The sequence below is a fragment of the Antennarius striatus genome, chromosome 8 (assembly GCF_040054535.1).
Source record: "Antennarius striatus isolate MH-2024 chromosome 8, ASM4005453v1, whole genome shotgun sequence".
Lineage (NCBI taxonomy): Eukaryota > Metazoa > Chordata > Actinopteri > Lophiiformes > Antennariidae > Antennarius > Antennarius striatus.
Window position 1 is genome coordinate 11,703,060 of NC_090783.1, and position 21,896 is coordinate 11,724,955.

Consider the following 21,896-nt stretch of genomic DNA (forward strand, 5'->3'; position numbering starts at 1 on the left):
CTGCATCCTCCATCAACATTTTGTTTATTTCTGTGATTACAACTATAAATCTACTTTTATTACCTGTTCACCTGGCATCTGCCCCTCCATCAGTACAAATCCTGCAAAGGTTGTGAAAACTCCTTCCACTAACCTGTATGCAAAATTAAGAAAACCAGCTCTTTGCAAATAGTCTGTTCAATGTTAGACTGCTGTGCTTTTATTTGCTTATTTCAGTAACATGGCAAAAAAAACTGAACAAACTATCACTGTTAAAGGTGTAAAGCAATGCAATGTTATATTAAACTGACAACACATTTGATTTAATTTCCCCACGCTGGCATTAGTTACCTTTCCACTACATTAGTTGTTCAAAAAAAATTTAAACTGCACATTTTATTTTCTCAAATTTTACACACTGCAAACTTTAATGACACAGTGAGAGATTGATATAATTAAGTCATGCATATGTGAAAACAAATGATTGTTTCAATAAAATCAAAAACAAAAATATTAGGGGGCAGAAAAAGTGAGATGCCTCTCCTGTAAGAGGAATATTTAATGCCATACAAAAGTTCTGAAGAACTATTAACAAGATGAATACTCCTAAAAGATGTATCATATAATGTACAAACAAACAAAAGCCATCATCTTTGACCACCCTTCTGACATTACTACAAAAAAGGTCACTCTTATGATCCAAAATTGTTGAATTATATTACACTAAAGAAACGCATAGTATTTTCTCTCTAATCACTGGAGAGCTATGCCTTCACTTTCCCCAAGTGAAGGCATAGCTCTTTCATGAGTAAGAAACAAAAGGTTGTGTTTTTAGGCTGTGCCTGCCATTCCTGCAGGAATGGCTGTTGAGACTGGTGCAGCATTCAGGCCTTTCCCTCGATGTCTGTGACCACCTCTCTTGCGTCTTTCACACTTGAGCTGCAGATAGATAGACAGAGAGACTAATGTCTGTGTGAATGTCGTTTTTAATAGTTCAGTACAGATTGGGTGGGTGGGTGGGTGGATGGATGAATAGTATAGAGTTAGTATTGACAGAGTAGTACAAAAAGGTTTAAGCACCCCTGACAGTTTCAAAGATTTTCCTTTATAAATCACTGGTTGTTCGGATCAGCAACTTCAGTTAAATATATCATATAGCAGGCAAACACAGTGATATCTGACATGTGAAATGAAGTTGAGAGAATTTACAGAACGTGTGCAATAATTATTTAAACAAAAGTAGGCAGCTGCATAAATTTGGCCACCCTTTAGCACTAATTATTGGAGGACAAATTTTTTCAGTTAAGCTCATTAACCTTTGACCTGCATACACAGGTAAAGCAATGACAACGGGTATTTAAAGTGGGTAATTGCAAATTGTTCTCTTATCTGCATTTTCATTGAAGAATGGCAGCATGGGATCAACTGTCAAATGTCCTGAAAGCAAAGATTGTTCAACATCATGGTTTAGGGCAGTGGTCCACAACCTTTTTTGCGCCATGGACAGGTTTCGTCTACAACAATACAGTATTTTCATGGACCGATCTTCATTTGCTCGATAATCGTTAATGAGGCCAGGACAGCTGTACTCTAATGATAAATCATTCGTAGTGGTTTCATGTAAAATGCAGACATCAACAGACAATAAACAACCTTTTTTTTCATAAATTGATAATCAACATCTCTGTAAACGAAATAATTGTAAAAAATAATTATATTAAAAACTCGATTGAAGTGACTGCACGGATGAGCTTTATTTTGAAATAAAGCGACTCACAATCAGGGCATTCAACGTAGGGGAAATACTGATCATTCCAATAAAAGGGTGAACAAGTCAATCAAATAAAAATAATTATAATAATGACAATTAGTTGTTGGGGACAGCTGATCTGGGGGTAACGGGAGAAAATGACACCTGAAGTGTGCCCCCGACTTTCAGGTTTACTCCGCAGTTTGGTGTTCTTTTAAGGTCACTGCAGAAAATCCTGCTTCACAAAGACGGGTTTGAAATGGAAGTAGGGTTTTTGATAATTTTTGGGCAATGTCAGGGTAATCTGCCTTGATGTTAATCCAAAACACTGGCACGTTTGTGGGCACTTAATTCAGGGGTAGTGGCTGGCAACTTGTCACGTGACCGAGGCCTGTCAAACAGGACAGAAGCATGCATTCATCTGTGGGTCATTCCGCACAGACGTCACCTTTCAAAACAAAACATCTTTCAGACTCAGAAATAAATAAAACGGAAATCATGTAAATTATTTTTTCTTTCTGTGCGGCCCGGTGCCAACTGAACCCCGGACTGTTGCCGGTCCACGGCCCGGAGGTTGGGGACCACTGATTTAGACCCCTGAAAAAATTCAGCCGCTTTCTATTTAACCCCTCAAGAGGTGATCAAATAGAAAAAACATTACTGAATTTAGATTTGGGGGTAAAGAACAAAAAACAATATATGAAAAAACTTTTTAAGAACAAAATAACACAGGGCAGAGGAAGTGGTCAAGTAAAAAAAAAAAAAAACAATGATAAATTCATTGAACTGTGCGATGCTATGGCTGGGGATTGGGAAGGTTTTTGATTTTTTTTCCTGGTCAACTTCAGTATACAAGCTTTAACCAGTTTAATTTTATGCTAACAAATAAAAGTGGGATTTGTCCCACTTTTACAATCCCTCAGGAGCAGCGGACTGCTACTAGGGTGTCCAGGGAGCAAAGTAGGGGTATGTATCTTGCTTCAACATGAAAGACCACTCTACTTTCCAAGACATTGCTATTGACTATTTTAGCACAATAATAGCTACTAAACAATGGCATAGCACAATACTGATTCTTGACAGATAAACTACTCTCTAACCAGGAAAACTATCACTTATTTTCCTTGAAAGTTGATTGATGTGGATTTACTCACTGGTAAATGTGCTGTGTTTGAAATAGTTGGCCGTGCCATGGATCCTGCGTCCTCATTGGTTTCTGTGCTCTCTTTACAAGTCTTACTGGCCTGCATCTTTGCTTGCTGACCCTTAGCTGCCAGTATATTCATTGACTGGAGAAGCTGAAATCACAACCACAGCTTGTGTCAGTTTCAGCTAACCAAAATTAACCAATATCTTTAGCATTCACATGCTTATGTCACATTCAGGAATTTCAAACCCTTCACTTCAGTCTCAGTACCTTTGTGATGGTGCCTACAGCTTTGGTGCGCCCCTCCCTGAACACCAATTTCTGGTCACAGTGCAAATACTCAGGAGTCTTAATGAAGCGAAAATGGACTATGGCTTTGTCCCCCGTCCGCAGACAGTCTTTGTTCATGGTTAGGATGGTGGCTGTCTGCCTTATGCTCCCACAGTGTACTAGTGTGAGAAATTAAATCGAACTGTAATGTTTCAAAGTGGCTACGTTAGAGTTGGAATGAAGCAAGACCACATGAAGCCCAGCTATGCCCGAAAAGTATTAAAGCTCAGATTGGTCAAATGTAGATGCTAGATTAACCAGTGCACATCAGTATCTGTTGCCACTAACCCATAGCCTGGTATCTTGGTGATATCGTCGTGGGGTGGTGTAGCACCAAAATCTCAGCTTCAAACTCCCAAGTGGCTTGTGGCATCAATTTTGGGGACACCATCACCATGCCCTTTCGTATAGATGAGCGTTTAATCTGAGCATAAACAGAATGAACAAAAAACAAACAAAAAAACCCAATGATCTTCATTTGAATTTTACCTGAGTTAAAAAAAATCCCCACAAAAACATCAAAATAGCAACAAAATTTTTGTCCCACAAACCTTTTTGACAGCGAACGATGCTGTTTGACCACCACGAACCTCTCTAACAGGCATTCTCTTGCGATGGATGGATTTAATAGCGATGGGCATGAAGGTACCTTGGGGGTCGGGTCCCAAAAGCAGTGCATCATTGAGTCGAATCATTCCACGTAACGTAGTCCCTGATACTACTGTACCCACACCCTGGAAAGATAAGAGCAATTTTGGGTCATTCTACAAACAAATGATAAGATCCTAGATGTAAGAACCCCTTCTAGCTCATCAAATTTTCTGTAATGCTCACTGTGTTTCGTAGATACGAGTGTGTTAACAGTAACTATTTTCTGACATTTAGGCCTGTCTTAATCACAGTTCAAGTAATCCATTCTAATTTTTTCCACTCTATGTGATGCAGATCAAATATGAAACATGAATGTGTAAACAGAAAAACAAATGGAATCTGATATTCTCTGATCATAATAAGAACCAATGCAATCAGAGACTGCAACATTCCACGACACCCCTGAATTCAAAATTTTATCCTGATCTACTTACATAGGTCAAAGATGAAAGCTAGTGCTCTGACCTACTGTCATAGATCAAAGAACCAGCTTTGATCTATGGTCTTACACTGGCCTTGTCCCTCGTCTTTCTATCTTATCCAGTTCCTGAGTGTACAAAAGTTAAATTTAACCTTGGCCTAGTTTTCTCAAGGTCAAGGTCATCATCTAATTTTCACCCCTTTTGCCACTCGAGTAATGTGCTTTTTGTTTCACTTTTCTATCTGCAACGGTTGCAAAGATATTGGACTAACGGACCAACAGACGGACTAATGGACAAACACACAAACGTTGACAATTACATCTCCGCTTTGAAATGGGATGTAATAAGGCCTCATTTATAAGAAGTAAAAAAAACATCTCATATGAATTAAACATCAAATATTTCCTGTCAATCTGAGCCGTACATTAGTTAAAATGCACACGCCCAGGCTGCAACAAGGGCTCTCCTCTTTCTTCTTACCTTAAAATGTGACTAATATGTTGTGCACTTCAGACAATTCAGAAAACAATAGTTTGGATAGTTAGCTATATATATTAGTCATCCATGTTCCATGTGAATAGCTGTTTTTACTTAACATATCCAGGTCAAAACAACATATATGCTTACAGCATGTTGTAAGTTTTCACCAGTGTAAATGCAGATATTATCATGTATGTGTCATTTTTAAGTAGATGTAACCTTTGAGTCTTGACACAAAACATTAGAATTGGTCCACTCAAATACTTTGAAAATGAAAGCAAATAGGTAACTGAACAAAGAATGAACTTTAAAAAAAATTTGTAAGAGCAGCAATGTGACTTCTTTAGCACCGGTACGGAGTACGTGTCATCTATTTGGAACTCAGCAGGTTCGTCATTGTTGAAGTGGGTCCTGGATGACAGGAGATTGAGGAACATCTTCAGAAGGTCCATGTTCTCACCCGTCACATTTGAGATTTGAAAGATTGGACACATCCTGCAGAGAGGAAGTCCATCAGAATGCAATGAAAAAAGCAATACTGTTAATGTTCTTAGAAAGTACCGTAACTTCCAAACTACTGAGTGCACCTAAAAATAAGCTGCACCAACTAAGTTTTAAAAGAAAAAAAACCTTGCACATGTATAGGCCACACCTGTCTATAAGCCGCAGGTGTCCAGGTGTTGCAACATGAGATAATTAAGCAGAAAGAAGGCACACAGAGTTTTTAAAAAAAAATTAATTACCACCTTTCACCAACCAGTGCTGTAACACAGCAGTAAAACAACAGTGCTGTCTACAACATCTTGTCATTTGTTCACTGATGTCAAGGCTACATGCAGCAGCTTTGTTTCCTACTTTGACATCCAAATCAATTGCCTTTAACCATGTGCCTTTCTTTACGTTTTTCATCATAAGGGGTGTTAATGTTGTACAAAATGTCTGTTCAACACACAATCAAACTACGGTAGCGTCTTCTTTGGCGCATTGTCTCCCACCTGTCAGCCTCCCTCCTAGAGGTCGTTAGCCCTGAAAAATCTATAAATTAGCCACATCGTTGTTCAAGTCACAGAAAAAAGTTGCAGCTCATGCTAGTATGCATGGTAATTAGACAACAAAAATTTCTTTGTGTCCACGAGTGTATTCTCTGCTTTTGTCTTTGATGTTGGTCAGGGGATTGCTGTAACAACATTAAAATTTTAGCTTAAATGGCCTAAGAGTATTATAATGTATTTGAGACTCAAAGGTGTAGACAAAAAATATTCAATAGCAATTAATACAATGCAGGAAATCAGATGATGTTTAAATAAAAAAAGTGACTCCATACAGCTTGTGCAGTGTACTCATCTAGAGAAGCCCTGAGATCCCAAAGGTATTAGACAATGGTATTCACGAGTATTCATCGTTTGGATGTTAGTTATTATAACTCCTATTCTGCATTTGATTTAGACGGTTTCTAATTCTGGTTCTTTGAGAGAAAGGTTAAATGATATGTTACAAATGATTTATTCTTACAACTCAAACTCACAACTGTCAAAAAGTAAAATTTGGGATTACAGCACGAAATGAATCATATGAGCTGTATGGAGTAATTTTAGCTTTTGTTTTTCAATGTTTGGCCCATCTTTGTCAGTTGGAGGATGAGGCAAAAATACCTTAGTCTAAAACTCTATAAATGTTTTGCGGATGAAAAATCTTCATCTGAATAACCATCATTATGGTCATGAGCAGCTACTGCCTGAATTTTGAAGTTGAACCTTTTGACAGAATTAAAAGTGAAACAAGAGTGTTTTGTTTTTTATAACATCCGATTACCTTTCTGAGCTGAAGTTGGAGGCTGTAATGATAACATCATCTTTGTTCCGGACCAACACTGGGATCTTCCTGCAGCCAGGAGACTTTAATAACCTCTGTAACAATTTCAGTGTTTCTGTAGATACACATACAAAATACTGGCAAAACACTTCTGAATGCAGGCAACAAATATATTGAATTTGCTTCACAAAACTTTGTTCTCAATAAAGGAAACTGGAGAAAAGATCAGGTTTTTTATATACTAGCTCTCCAACATTACACCTATTTCTCTTAAGCTAAATTAAAACCAGCACTTTATGGTTTTACCATAGCAATTTCTCATCACTTTTATGCTTCAATGATGTCATTCAAGTGATGCCAGGGTGTTTCTATGCTAGTGATGATTAAGCATGACTTATATCATTGTAGACTGCAGTATATTGTTTAAAGTGATTTGTTTCATGAGTGATTTTTCATTTGTCTTGACTTTGTATGTAAACTTGACGCTTGTGAATGTCGCTGAAGGTGCCTTTATTAGGATACACTAAACAACGCTGCTGTATAACACATCATAAGTGTATGTGTAAATTGGCTGACATTCAAAGTTAAATTCAAGGACGTTAACCTCTAATTGCTACAAGCTGCATTTTGAACCTTATGGTTGTGGGCCAAACACTTGATACATAGTCAGAAATTTCACGCCAATGCCCTGTCCTACTTCCTCGTGCATTTAGACAAACCAAGCTTTACCTGACACTGTCTGGTTACCTTGCAGTATGTTGGCTGGGCACATATCTATTTTTGTAACCACTACAAACACTGGCACATTAAGGGCCAGTGCCAGACCCAGATGTTCTTTGGTCATGCCAACAATACCAGCATTGCTGCCAACCTGAGAGATAAGAAAGGAGAACCAGAGAAACGGAGGAGGGAATTGATTATTGTTATTATTTGACAATTTTTTATCAAGACAGGTACTCTAATACACTTTGTTTAAAATATTTGTTCTGTGAAACAAAAACCAATCCATTTTTCGTGATAACTAGATGGGACACTTTCTAATGCCATCCTCTTTTCTCACCATGAGCATGCAAAAATCAGGCAGGTGTCCTGTCATGCCAAAGACAGTTGTCTTGAGGTACTTCTCATGGCCAGCCAAATCAATAAAGGTTATGACCTTTGAAGATTTCTCACAGATCTTTGTCCAGTCTAAGCCACCGCCATGGCTGTCAGGCTTGTTCACAACCTAAAGGAACAGAATCACAAATGGCAAAACCTACTTGACAATGGAAGTAGAACAAAACCTGGAGCACAAATTTTGATTTGAGGTGGTCCTGAAATGCTAAAGATTCCGGCAAGAAAAATTACACATTAACTTCACTGTTAAATATTCATCTTTGGCATCAGTAAGATGTGAATTTAAAATTCTAAAAACAATCCCATCTTTATGAAAATCAGCAAGACAAAAAAACTGTTGGTGGTAAAACATAAAAATGTAAAAAGTCATTAAATTATTGAAAAAACCCAACTGCGAGATTCAAACAAGGGTCCTCTTCGTGGGAGATGTTTTCCAAAGCCATTACACAAAGTTTTGAAACACAATAACAAAAGGTTTAGTCCCAATATGACCTGAAGCCAGTTTGTGGTTAATGACAAAATTAGAATGGAACAATTCAGATGAAGTTCTGAGCATTAACAGTAGCTCACCTGTCCCTTCTGATCAAAACCCAGGATATCATTGCCCACGCTGCTAGTCCTGCCACTCTCCATTTCATGTTTGTGTCTAAAGAGCTTTTGGCGGGCAAGGCCTCTTCCATTGTCCAGTTGACCGTGGGTCAAAACCCCTAGTAAGGTGCTCTTCCCTGCATCCACATTTCCTACCACTGCAACTCTGGAAATGAGGATTAAAATGAAAAGATGACCACATACTGTGAAAACTTACGGTACCAGTTCAGGAAAATACTGTGTATGTTGCTACAGTATATGTACTGTAAATGCTTAAAGTGATACCTTATTCTGTTATACTAATCACTGTTCCCATTAATTTTATTTATTTGATACAATACTAGAACTACTTCAAATGACAATAATAATACGACTTACAAACGTTCGGATGTTTGTATCTACAAACATCTGATTTACTAAGAGCCAGATATTCATGTCTTGGGGAAGGTCTGAATGTAGTTCCCCTTTCTGCCGCAACCGCGGCCAAGCAGCACCACTCCTTACGCACATCTCCAAAACCCACCTCCTTTATCTCACCAAGTTCATTATTGCATTATAGATTGAAATTTAATATAGAGACAGTGCACGACTGAGGAAAACAATAGGTTCTGAGAGGCTGTTTGTAACATGAATTGTTTTCAAGTCACTATATATTAAATATCAATTCATAATTTCAAGAGCAAACTGGGCAACACGAGGAAGATGAGAGTTGGAGATGCACGTAAGGAGCTGTGATGCTCGGTGGGGGTTGTGTCAACTTACCAATAATTCTGCCTAACGAACAGCCTCTTGGAACCTATAGTTTTCATAGGTTGGGCACTCTCCGTATTTTGTAAATTATCCCTCCGCATAGGGAACAACAATGGTTGAAAACACAATAGTATACTGGGCTTGTGCTAGCCGATTGCCACTAGTAAATTCCGGAGTGGCTACAAGGATTTAGCCTGTGTAGCCTGTGAAAGAGCCAGTTTTTATTCATGCTTTCTGAACATGTTAATGATTTTTACTTAAAGTGTATGCCTTCAGCTCTTTAGGCTGGGATGTCTTTAATTTACGAGAAAAAAAAAATTCAGCCCTTTTTGCACTTTATTTTTAATTCTGAGGTTTGTGTGTTCTTCAATCTAAGAGGAGGGTCTGTCGGGAAGTCGAATCTCGGATTCAGGAGGAGCAGTGTGGTTTTCGTCCTGGCTGTGGAACAGTGGACCAGCTCTACACCCTCTGCAGGGTCCTTGAGGGGGCATGGGAGTTCGCCCAACCAGTCTACATGTGTTTTGTGGACTTGGAGAAGGCGTTCGACCGTGTTCCTTGGGGGGTTCTGTGGGGGGTGCTTCAGGAGTATGGGGTACTGGACCCCTTGATAAGGGCTGTTCGGTCCCTGTACGACCTATGTCAGAGTTTGGTCCGCATTGCCGGCATTAAGTCGGATTCGTTTCCAGTGAGGGTTGAACTCCGCCCAGGCTGCCCTTTGTCACCAATTCTGTTCATAACTTTTATGGACAGAATTTCTAGGCGCAACCAAGGCGTTGAGGTTGTCCGGTTTGGTGGCCTCAGTATTGCGTCTCTGCTTTTTGCAGATGACGTGGTGCTGTTGGCTTCACCAAGCCGTGATCTCCAACTCTCACTGGAGCGGTTCGCAGCCGAGTGTGAAGCGGTTGGGATGAGAATCAACAACCTCCAAATCTGAGACCATGGTCCTCAGTCGGAAAAGGGTGGAGTGCCCTCTCCAGGTTGGGGATGAGATCCTGCCCCAAGTGGAGGAGTTCAAGTATCTCGGGGTCTCGTTCACGAGTGAGGGTACAATGGAACGGGAGATCGACAGGCGGATCGGTGCAGCGTCTGCAGTGATGCGGACTCTGTATCGGTCCGTCGTGGTGAAGAAGGAGCTGAGCCGAAAGGCAAAGCTCTCGATTTACCGGTCGATCCACGTTCCTGCCCTCACCTATGGTCATGAGCTGTGGGTCGTGACCGAAAGAACGAGATCCCGGATACAGCGGCCGAAATGAGTTTCCTCCGCAGGGTATCCGGGCTCTTCATGAGATAGGGTGAGAAGTTCGGTCATCCGGGAGGGACTCAGAGTCGAGCCGCTGCTCCTCCGCATCGAGAGGAGCCAGATGAGGTGGCTCGGGCATCTGGTCAGGATGCCTCCTGGACGCCTACCTGGTGAGGTGTTCCGGGCACGTCCTACCGGGAGGAGGCCCCGGGGACGACCCAGGACACGCTGGAGAGACTATGTCTCCCGGCTGGCCTGGGAACGCCTTGGGATTCTCCCGGAGGAGGTGGACGAAGTGGCTAGAGAGAGGGAAGTCTGGGCTTCCCTGCTTAAGCTACTGCCCCCGCGACCCGACCCCGGATAAGCGGAAGAGAATGGATGGATGGATGGATGGATGGATGTGTGCTGTGCACTCACTTAAACATATCCTGCATTTAAATTTGATAATTAATAATAATGTGGGCATAGGGGTTGGCTATAAGACACAAACTGGACTTGGGTTTGGACCTTTTACTAAGAAGAAATTTTAATAACTGGACCTCCGTGACTTTTAATTGAATACCCCTGCTTACAACTTTTTTGGACTTGCGAAAATCCCTGAGTGATAACATAAGAAAACAAACTTTTTCTTTCGCTAGGCGGCGTGCATACTGACGGAAATAGCCGAAGTGACCCAAACGCTCCCGATCATTAAATATGCACTCAGGTCATGACTTCCTCTCGTCCAATGAAAAAAAAAGGATTCTATTTTTACAAGCTAAACCCGCGAATTGTTATAGGACAAGGTGAGGACAATCGATCGAAAGATTTTGTGTTAAAATTCTAATTGAACAACAAATGGTGAATGCTGAGAGGGCGTAGGAGTGGTGACAGACCGATCAGAAGGTAAATCAAAGATATTATCAAAAAAAAATTTTCAGTCTTAAGACTTTTGATCCCTATGACTGGCAGGAACAACCAGCGATGCATGTAAATGTGTATTCATCTCGCTTTCTATTTTACATGCCTTGTTAAATTGAAATGAAAAATCATATTATTGAATTTTTTAAAAAAACTAAACTATGGCATACCAATGGTGGTGGTGGTGGTGGGGGGTTCCACGGCAGGATACCCCCCCCCCCTCACACACACACAAAATCATACTATCGAATATTGAGAAAAAAATATCAGGACTGTACAGAAGATTTTGTCCTTAGAATGCACCAGAATGCAGGAAAACAACCCCATTTTCTAAAAAATTTCCCAGGGGTGGCCCCCCGGACCCCCCGTGACAAGCATTGCTCATTGGCATGGTGGTCTTGGACACAGAATGTGGCTTTTTGTGCCTTACGCAATTATTTTACACTGAGCCGCAGTGGCTTAGTCATACTACCTCCTAGCGCAAGCCCAGGGATATACTGTATTTTTAAGGCAGTAGTTGGTATTACCTCAAAATCAGGACCACAGAATAAGATCACAAATGCAGTAGGCACATTAACTCAGTGGAGTTTTGCGCAGCACAGTTTTCACTGTTTATCTGTCAATGACATTCTGTCTGTGTGCATGTCTTAGGCTTGAATCGATTTCAGAGGAATTACATTTTGCCAGCAACAGTAACTGTTGCATTTTAAAACATTTGTAAGACACTGCTTTAAGTAAAGAAGTGCTTAATGTGCAATGTTTACCATTTTATGGTGGATCAGACCCTCAATTTTACCTGACTTCTAAGAAGTCCTGTTGGTCCACATGCCGACGGATGAGATAATCCTGAATTTTTCCGCTCGTGTCTGTCCTCTCCCTCAGCCAGATCAAGTCAGCCTCAATCTGTTCACACAGCGACTGCACTGTTGCTATCGATGCCTCCATGTCGTTGTCATCCAGCCCATAGTCATCCCCATCTAAAGAGCAAGAGCAGATAAGAAAAAACAAATACTGTGAGGCAGTGTGACATTATTAATTAAGGATCATTACTGATGGATGGAAGGGCAAATTTGAGAACCTTTGGATATTTATTGCAGACAGAAATGTTCGGATGTCTGTAATTTATTTTTACAAAGAGTGATTGCTTCATGAAAACTGATATTTAAAGATGCACTCTATCCATTGTCTATCATTGTTTACATGACAGAATTCAATGTACAGAAAAAAAAAGTTTTGAGATACAAATTCACTTCATTACATCTACCATGAAGTATACATTTTTTTTCATGAACAATGGAGAGTTATTGAGCAAGATACAGTAATGAATAATCACTTAAAAGCATTCCTTACTGCAGAACATTTTGATACAATATTGTCTCAATTTTTAATATTTCAAACATCAAGCCAGATCATTTTTGGGACAGGCTGCAGACATAGTATAATAATTTGTTGATGATAGATTTGTTGTTTCCTTTAACATTCATTTAGAGGTATAGCCAGTCCTTCTCCACGGCCTCCGGCCCCCACAAAAGACATGTTTTATTTCTAGAATTGATGTAGTTTACATGTGCATTCAGCAAAGCACAAACATATTTGAGCTTTTTTGTCCCATTTGATTCCTCGGTTCTGCTCTGGATTCTCACACACACACAGAATGAAAAAGATTATAAACTTGGAAATTTACAGGTCAAAAACCGTGCCTAAAAGATGCACGATCAAAAATTCCCACATCCCCTGCGGGGAGAGAGAGAGATTTGATTTGATTTTTAACATCATGTTTATTCATACAAGTCAAATTACAAAATAAACATCTAACCTTTTAACATTTATCAAACTAAAAAATATCAAACTCAGGAAAAAAAATTCTACTTTTGCCCTCAAACCTTTTGTGTCTTGCTGGAATTTTTTTTATCATTTGGGAATCATATTTTTCTGTCACTATCTCTTTCAGACTGTTGTCATTATCGTTCTCAGAGCTACTTGTATCAGGAGGTGTATCAGGTGTTTCTTCAGCAATTGTCTTCGCTTCATTCATTCTTGTGTTAGTGCTTTTCCTTTTGAGAACCATCTTTAATAATTCCTCATCACAATATTATCATCCTCCTCGTCCTTTTCTAGCAGAGACTCTACCACCATGGCCGCTGTCTCTCTGGCCACTTCAGCCTTCACCAAATCACTCAGTCCATCCATTGTGCCGTTATCTGTGTCCTGGGTGCTTTTCTGTGGCTCCGGGTTGGCAGCTGGCAACTGTTTAACCATACTGGTGACTGTCTCTCTGGCCCCCTCAGCCTCTGTGTTACTCTGTGGCTTCAGGTTGGCCACCTGCGACACTGTAACCATCCTGGTGCGGTCTCTCCGGCCCCCTCAGCCTCCGTGTTAATTCTTTGGATCCGGGTAGGCAGCCGGCGACTGTTTAACCTTTGTGCTGTCACCTGTGACCTCTGGGTTGATGTCCAGTGATTCCGCGTCAGGTGGAGTTGGAAACTCACAAGGCTGCAATTGTGAAATTAGGACTGCAGTACTAGAAGACACCAGAGGGGTTGTGGCCCCCGGTTGTTTAACCTTTGCGTTGTCACCTGAATCCTTCACGTTATTCTGCGGTGCTGGGTTGGCAGTCGGTGACCCAGCGGGTGACGGAGTTGGAAACCCACAACGACGTGGCCCCGGAGCCCGGGCCACAGCGCCGGACGCCGCCACGGGCGCGTAAGTAACTGCAACTTTCAACTCCGAGGCTCCTGCCGCTGGTCCCACCGCAGGCGCAGCCACCTGGCCCGTGGCAGCCGGCATCCAGCGCTCATCCTATCCCTTCAGACAGTTATGCATGAGATGTCCTTGAAACATTTCATGCCCTCACTGATGACATAAACCATGTAGTCATTTTGATCAATTTTAAACGTGAGCGTGAATTCAGTTCTTCATTGAAGCGATTAGGGATCATCGTACGTTGTCTCCGTAACATGTGTAACATGTCTGAGTTGTATTGCAGACCGGGAAAATATTGATAGGACTCAGGAGCCGATCATGTCGCCACAGCTCCTTCTCCAGAAACTCGTGGCTGAGGTATGGCGGTGCGTTCGATATGATCACTGTTTTAATCATGCTAGCCAGGTGGAGGACAGGATGAAAGTATTCTTAATCACCACCCCGCTCACAACCACCTAGTGACCCTCTTCGAATTCGTCAAGAAAAATTACCACTGCTTGCAAGAGCTTGTTTTCTGTGCATGTCAGATCAATTACATTACACGATGTGTGAAAGTTGTGTTACTGATACACTGGTGTGATACTAGGCGCTCAGATAGTTGATTTGTTTATATTGTAAATACAATACTGTACCACACTCATCATAGGTTCACACTGTGGTACTTTCTGAGATACTACAATGATCATACCCTGAAAATCTCACACTGTTGCAAATCTTGTTCAATTTCATTATCTGGTAAGGGCAAAAAAAAAAAAGACTAACTGAGCCACTCTAACTAGACCTTTTTCTTTAATGGCCCATAATAGCTTGCAGATTTTGTAGATATATTAAACAAATGCAAAGACTGTGATTTATAAAGAATACAACTTGACCCATTCAAACTCAGTCAGTCAGTCAGTCAGTCTGTAAAATATAGCTTAGCTAATCACAAAAAAACATAACTGATGCAAGAAAATCTCCTTTACTAACACAAGCATTCCAAAATTATAGGAGCAGTTAGGATCACACACATCTCTAAAACTGTGAGATTGTAGGTTTTTTTCAAAGGGAACTTCATAGGGATGTATTTTATGTAGTGCACCCTCGTTCTTTGCAGTTCATAAGTTCCAGGAACCACACGTGATTAAGGAATCTGCGATTGAGATTGCGATCTATTTATCTTATTATTTACAATAATTTAAACGTTTATGAACCCTCCCCACACTAATATTAAACTACATTCTATCTGTATTACCGTTTCCCACTGTTTAAAGCACTTGTGTGTCTCATGCAAGTCTGAGACTCACGGAACCAAGTGCACTTCCGGATGCCGTCAACCATTAGAATGCACATACGGTATCATGTGACTGCCTACCAAAAATACGCGATGAGGTGGAGTCGCAAGTGTTAATACACGAATACACGAGGGCGCACTGTATATACAAATGAAATACACAATACTAGCATGTTTAAGCAACTGAAGTTTACTATCCTAAATCAACTCAAGTCATCTTTGGTGGTTTTCTCAAATACCTTGAAAATACTTTTCCTGTATTACTTCAACCGATGCACCAAAAAACTGAGGTACTAAAAGGTACGTAATGTGAAAAAAATTACAGAGCACTGCCAGGTCAGACGGAATAATAAGTATTCAATAATCAATAACTGCTGTATCATTGCTTCAACTGGGTGGCACACACTGACGCTAAAATTGAGTCATGCCAAATGGAGTCAAGTATGTGCTGCCTAGTGGCATCATGCTTACATTCACTACAGTCATTCATCCTAAAGACCAGCACTAGCTTGGAACCAGGGAGGACTCATTGCACCCAGACTTGCACCTCACCCACCCAGTCCAAAGTGAAGGAAAAGAAAAACATTTTTTGTTTGTTGGTTTTGTTTTTACTTTTATGAGCAGTTGCCAAGATAGATAGATTTAACTATAGTAAATATAATCCTACTACCCATAACAAATGAATAGATCTGATATAGGGGCCAGTGCTGTCCAGTCACTATTCCACACAGCTCACTTGCTCACCTTCAGAGTGCAGTGCTCGATCATGTGTAAAAGTCAAGTGGGATGTGATATATTGTTTAGGACTAAGTTCAACCAAAGAAAAACTTTATGCAGTTGAATGTTGAAATATGTATGAAGGTTTTCCTCCGTCAGTCTATTTTCAAAATTGTTTTGTTTGTCACACACCAACGTTTCCCAGCTCACACACTTTCATGCCTACAGGGTATTTAAAGTCAACAAGGAACAAGCCAGTGCAGGCAGGACACAGACTCGGAAAAAGACATTCTATGAGACAACAGTAGCCAGCTTCTCTGTGACGTATTCAAACCAGCACCACAATAACATCTCTTGTGTGTGCTTTCTGAAAAAAATGAAAGCATTCCACAACATTAACACATATTGTGCAACTGCTCATGTTATATTGCATTATCTGCCCAGTTAGCAGTTATCATTTATGTTTTTCTTTAAATGATTGACTTTTGCCATAGCCCAGGAAAACTAGGTAGGTTGCACACCTAAACAATATACCAGAGTCACACCCTTTCCACAAAGTTATACAACTCCATTCTAACAAATTTCTCATTGTGGTTCTTACTATATTTACAGTTGTCACAGAGGTGGAACAAATGGTCACCTCATGACAACTTTCCCGCAGTCAAACTGAACAGTGACGGGGGTTAGTGTTGAACACAACACAACTGTGCTCCCTGCATTACTCATCATGACCATTACATTTGATAAAGGCAATGTTCAACCCAAAATAATCAGCTTTGTATTGAATAAGATATTATTACAAATGCTGACAGTATTTTTTACATTATTTTAAAATGAGCATTGTTATTTGACTGCTTCTCATCTTACTTTATTTATTTACTTAAAAATTAAAGAGATTTCATTTGACAAACTTCTATATAATATACAGTATTATGATGAAGTGTATTGATAGATCAAGGAATGGCTTTAGGAATGTATTCTGTCCTGTGATGTGGGACATTTGATGAACAAGTTTACTGAAGTTGACTTAATGTTCATATTTCTTACCTGAACCCATCCCAATCACATAGATTGTCTCTCCACAGCCTTCATCTAACCGCTCTCTCAGATGCTTTAACAATGAATCATATTGTTCTGCTGTTGGGCTAACTAGAATGAACTGAAAGTCACAAGAAGAGACAGAAGAGAACATGTTATGGTTAAACAGCAGCACATACATAGTTAAGCTCCTGACTTTAAAAACTGTTGAAAACTTACACTTGTCAGCTTAATACATTAACTTTAGCAAATAATACAACATTTGTTTAAATAATATATAAAACTCTACGTCACCACCTGTAATTTATACTGAGGCCCACCTTTCTGCTTAAGTCTAAATGATCCGCGGACTCATCGTTGGTATCCGCGCCGTCTTCGACATATGTACCGCTATGTGGACGGTCGGCACATCCTCGGTCCGGTACAAACATGCTAGCTGGCAGTACTGAATCTGCTGCCTGTAACGCAACCGGGTATTTACATGGTTCTGTCGGGTTTAAAGAAGTCATTTCTAGAAGAAAAGATCGTGCAAGTGTTATTAATAAATAAAAAAGTTAACTCGGCTCATTTGCTTGGCTCCACTAGTTCATATTTAGTCTTTAGAATTACCAGAAAGTTGATTGTCACAGGAAGCCATGTTAGCTTACGCTAATCAAACGTCGAACTTGTGTGTGACAAAAAAAATAAATAAGTAAATCGCAAATATCGAAACTTGACAGCTACATTTTCAGAGTTTCTTGGACATTTAAACACTTTAAAAAGATGTACTGTATAATTAAATCTACCAGTTATGACACATAACCTAGTCTAGAGGTTAGAGTTGAGAGTTGTTGGGATATGTTACGATTTGTGGGTCCGACCTATTTGATACGCCCACCCAAAAGCATGACACAGTGGATTGGCTAAAGCTCTCAAAGATCACACCCACCAAATGTGACTGACCTATTTTTCAGTGTGACACACACACACACACGCACGCACACACACACACACACGCACGCACACACACACACACACACACAATAATATATATACACACACACACACACACACACATATGTGCATACATATATACATATATATGTATATGTGTGTGTGTGTATATATATATATATATATATATATATATATATATATATATATATATATATATGTGTGTGTGTGTGATACGCCCACCCAGCCTTAGACAGCAGAAGCCTGAGGAGGAAGAGGAGGAGGAGGAGACGACATGGAGGGACAAGCCCCTACACGGCATGTACCACCGTCAGATAGAGGAAGTGGCTGATATCAAGAAGACCTACCAATGGCTGAATAAAGCTGGACTGACAGAGAGCACAGAGGCACTGATCATGGCAGCACAAGAACAGGCCCTAAGTACAAGGGCAATAGAGGCCAATATCTACCACAGTAGATCTGACCCAAGGTGCAGGCTATGTAAAGAAGCCCCAGAGTCAGTCCAGCATGTGGTAGCAGGGTGTAAGATGCTCGCCAGCTCAGCATACATGGAAAGGCACAACCAAGTAGCTGTGATAGTGTACAGGAACATCTGTACCCGGTATGGACTAGAAGTACCCAAATCCCAATGCGACATGCCACCGTCCAGCTGATGCCAACATCAGGAAGAAGGAACATGAAAAGATTGAGAAATATCAAGGGTTGAAAGAACAGCTGGAACAGATGTGGAAGGTTAAGGTTAATGTGGTCCCCGTGGTAGTAGGAGCACTTGGGGCAGTGACCCCAAAACTGGAAGAGTGGCTCCAGCAGATTCCTGGAACAACATCTGAAGCCTCAGTCCAGAAGAGCGCAGTCCTAGGAACAGCTAAGATACTGCGCAGAACCCTCAGACTCTCAGGCCTCTGGTAGAGGACCCGAGCTTGAGGATGACACACAGATACCACCCTGAAAGGGTGAGAGGGACTTTATATATATATATATATATATATATATATATATATATATATATATATATATATATATATATATATATATATATATATATATATATATATATATATATATATATATATATACACACACAGTGATACCTCTGTACTCGACCATAATCCGTTCTAAGGTGGTGGTTGAGCACCGATTTGTTCGACCACCGAAACCAATTTTCCCATAAGAAATAATGGAAAGTATTTTAATCCATTCTTACCATTTAGAAAAATACCTAAAATATTATAAGAACGTGTATCTAAACAACAATGAATACGTAAATGTGCACAAGCAGTACATGATAAAGATAAAGCATTATAAACCATTTTGTATAATTTACTTTACGTTTTAGAGAGTGGTTGATGGCACTAGCGTCATCATGGAAGGGGAATCCCTTCCATGATGACGCTAGGTAACGCGCCTTCAGGGGTTTTCTCCCTTCTCTCTCTCTTCCGTGGAGGTGAATCTGGCTGGGCAGTAGCCTTCCTCTTTTCTTAAGAAGGAACCTGTCCATTGTCAGGTGCTTCTGCTTCTAGATAGTGGAAATGGCTCGTACACCACTTTCATATTTTGCTATAATTTCCGTACGTCTTTGCGTACGTAATTTGCGTACTTAATTTGCGTACGTGTTACTCCGCTGGCGGTCTGAGTCGAACTGACGCTTACCCGCTGGCCGAGGAGCGCAGCCGAGGAGCGTGTTCGGGTCGACTCGGCTAGTCGAGTACCGAAAATCTGTTCGGGGTCCGATACATTTTGTACTCGAATTTTTTGGTCGAGCACCGATTTGGTCGAGTATAGAGGCGGTCGAGTACAGAGGTATCACTGTACATATATATACATATGTAGCCCAGTTGAGAAAAACGAGAGGTTTAATCTAAAGGAGCCGTAAATTTAATAATGTAGTATTTAAGGTCCTAAGGTAGTCATTTTAATATTAAAAAGACTGATTTAAACAGAGATTACGGAGGGTGGTCGAGTGTGGTATGAGTGGATGCTGGGGATTGGTTGTGAAGGTGTTCCGTTCCGTGCCACCTGCGGGCATTGGCTGGGGGGGGCGGAGGAGATGGCGGGAAAAGAAAGGAGGAGGAGGAAGGAGAAAAAAAAGAGGAGAGATGGATTGTGGGGAAAAAGAGAGAGAGTGGACGAACTACTACTCCTAACGTTGAGAAAAAAGTTACTTTTGCGGTGGGCAAGTAGCTCATTGTTTTGTGGAAACGGTAACAGTGAGAGGAGTAAACACAGGGTCCCGGTGTGTCAGCGTGGATCAGCGGAGCGAGAGGTGGACTGGCCGGACGACCCTCGCATCTACGAGACGTCAGTTTGGAGGAGGTTGTCGCGGAGAGACTGTTTCCCTTCACGGTGGCCGTTGGACACGTTTGGCGCAAGTACAGTACAGTATGGAGAGTTGATGCTGCAGTGTCTACGAGAAGCTGTGAGTTGTTCGGTAACTGTCGCATGCTACTGAGGACCGCGTCATCACCACACGGAGCGACACACAGGCCTGCATCGTGGGTGGGGTGTGTGTGTGTACGGTGTGTGTGTGTGTGTGTCTGTGTGTGTGTGTGTGTGTGTGTGTGTGTGGGCCCACAAAGTGTGTTAAAGGTGTAAAGTTATTTTTTCAAGTCCATTTCAATGCCATTATACAATTTATGGGTTGGTAATATCATTCCTTTGATTGAGATAAAACAGATTGTGTTCAATCTTTAAGGTTTTAAAGCCTTGGGTCATATACTGGGCATTTCATCGTATCTTTGCATGTCATTTAATATTTTATTTTATTACGTTCCATAAGGGAGTTTTCTTTTTAATTTTAAAACAAAAAACCAAATATAATTTCAGTAAAGAGATTCCTTTAAATTTAACAGCTGTTGTCTGGGTCAGTCATTTCGTTATTATTCGAACTCAACCCACCCCATGGCTACATGGGGCGCTACACATATATATACATATTTATACACACACACACGTCGATGTGATCGAACATTTCTTTGTGGCAAATGGCATCACAGACACTGGAAGAAAGCGGGCTATATTGTTGAGCTCAGTTGGCAGCCAGACATATAGTTTAGTGAGGAACTTGTTAAGTCCGGAAAAGCCTGGTGATAAGTGCAATATGAGTTGAGTTAAATCAAATGCTACAGTTGTACTACAACCCGAAGCCAAGTGAGATTGTCAAGAGATAAGATAAACTGAAAGAGATAATGCACGACAGGCTGATGTGTGGAATTACAGACGACCACATCAAGTGGAGATTGTTGGCGGAGCCGGAGCTGACTTTTGAGCGGGCATTGAAAGTCGCACAAGTCATTGAGACTGCAAATAGGGACTTGCTGGACCTACAACAGAAACAGGACAGTAATGCAAGTAAGCCCTCAGCTCAACTGCCTGTGCACACTGTGAAAGCAGGACAGAAGTGGCAAGGAGAAACGACTAACATGCTACAGATGTGGAGGTGAACATATGGCACGGGACTGTAGGTTCGTCAATGAAAAGTGCCATGGCTGTGGAAAAACGGGGCATCTGAAAAAGATGTGCAGATCTCCACCTCCTCCAGGGCAGAAGCTGAAGGGGGGAGGGAAACATAAGCAGTTTGTAAAGGGGGTAAAGAAGGATTAAAAAAAACATGGCATCTCCTCATATTCAGCGATGGGCTGTAACGCTGAGAGAGTATGAGTACGAGATTGTCTATAAACCCAGAAAACATCATGGTAATGCTGATGCCATGAGTCGCCTACCTTTGCCACAACCTTCAGCCAAGGAAGAGCAGGAGGAAAGAGTGCTTATGATGGAGACTGCAGCTGTTGTGTCAACAAGGGAAGTGAGCAGATGGACAACCAGACACCTTGTATTGTCCAGAGTTACACAGTTTATCCAACATGGCTGGCCGACGCACGATTTAGATCTAGGTTTTCAACCGTATGCTGTGCGGAAAACAGAGTTGAGTGTACAAAATAAGTGTGTATTGTGGGGGTCACGTGTCATGATGCCACCACCAGGGCGGGAGGCCATGTTACAGCAATTGCATCACACTGGTGGATGAAAGCTTTGGCACAAAGTTACCT

The 21,896-nt window shown here is 41.0% G+C and overlaps 1 protein-coding gene across 4 annotated transcripts; it reads right to left on the minus strand.

Moving 5' to 3' along the window:
* Window positions 1-176: 176 nt before the first annotated feature.
* On the minus strand, window positions 177-17,760 carry LOC137599930 (GTP-binding protein 1-like). 4 transcript variants are annotated; one of them, XM_068321186.1, is made up of 14 exons: window positions 17,506-17,756; window positions 17,217-17,407; window positions 16,906-17,017; window positions 11,962-12,142; window positions 8,258-8,441; window positions 7,632-7,796; window positions 7,319-7,442; window positions 6,572-6,686; window positions 5,110-5,254; window positions 3,758-3,940; window positions 3,495-3,630; window positions 3,147-3,325; window positions 2,884-3,027; window positions 177-941 (listed from the first exon to the last, which is right to left on the minus strand). In XM_068321186.1, exons 1-14 carry the CDS (start codon window positions 17,531-17,533, stop codon window positions 864-866), a joined length of 1,965 nt encoding a protein of 654 aa, XP_068177287.1. In that variant the 5' UTR covers window positions 17,534-17,756; the 3' UTR covers window positions 177-863. The 4 variants fall into 4 exon arrangements, with proteins under 4 accessions (XP_068177287.1, XP_068177286.1, XP_068177289.1 ...); XM_068321185.1 differs by having other exon boundaries at window positions 177-918; window positions 17,506-17,754; XM_068321187.1 differs by lacking the exon at window positions 177-941 and adding an exon at window positions 948-1,416 and having other exon boundaries at window positions 17,506-17,755.
* Between the last annotated feature and the right edge of the window lie 4,136 nt (window positions 17,761-21,896).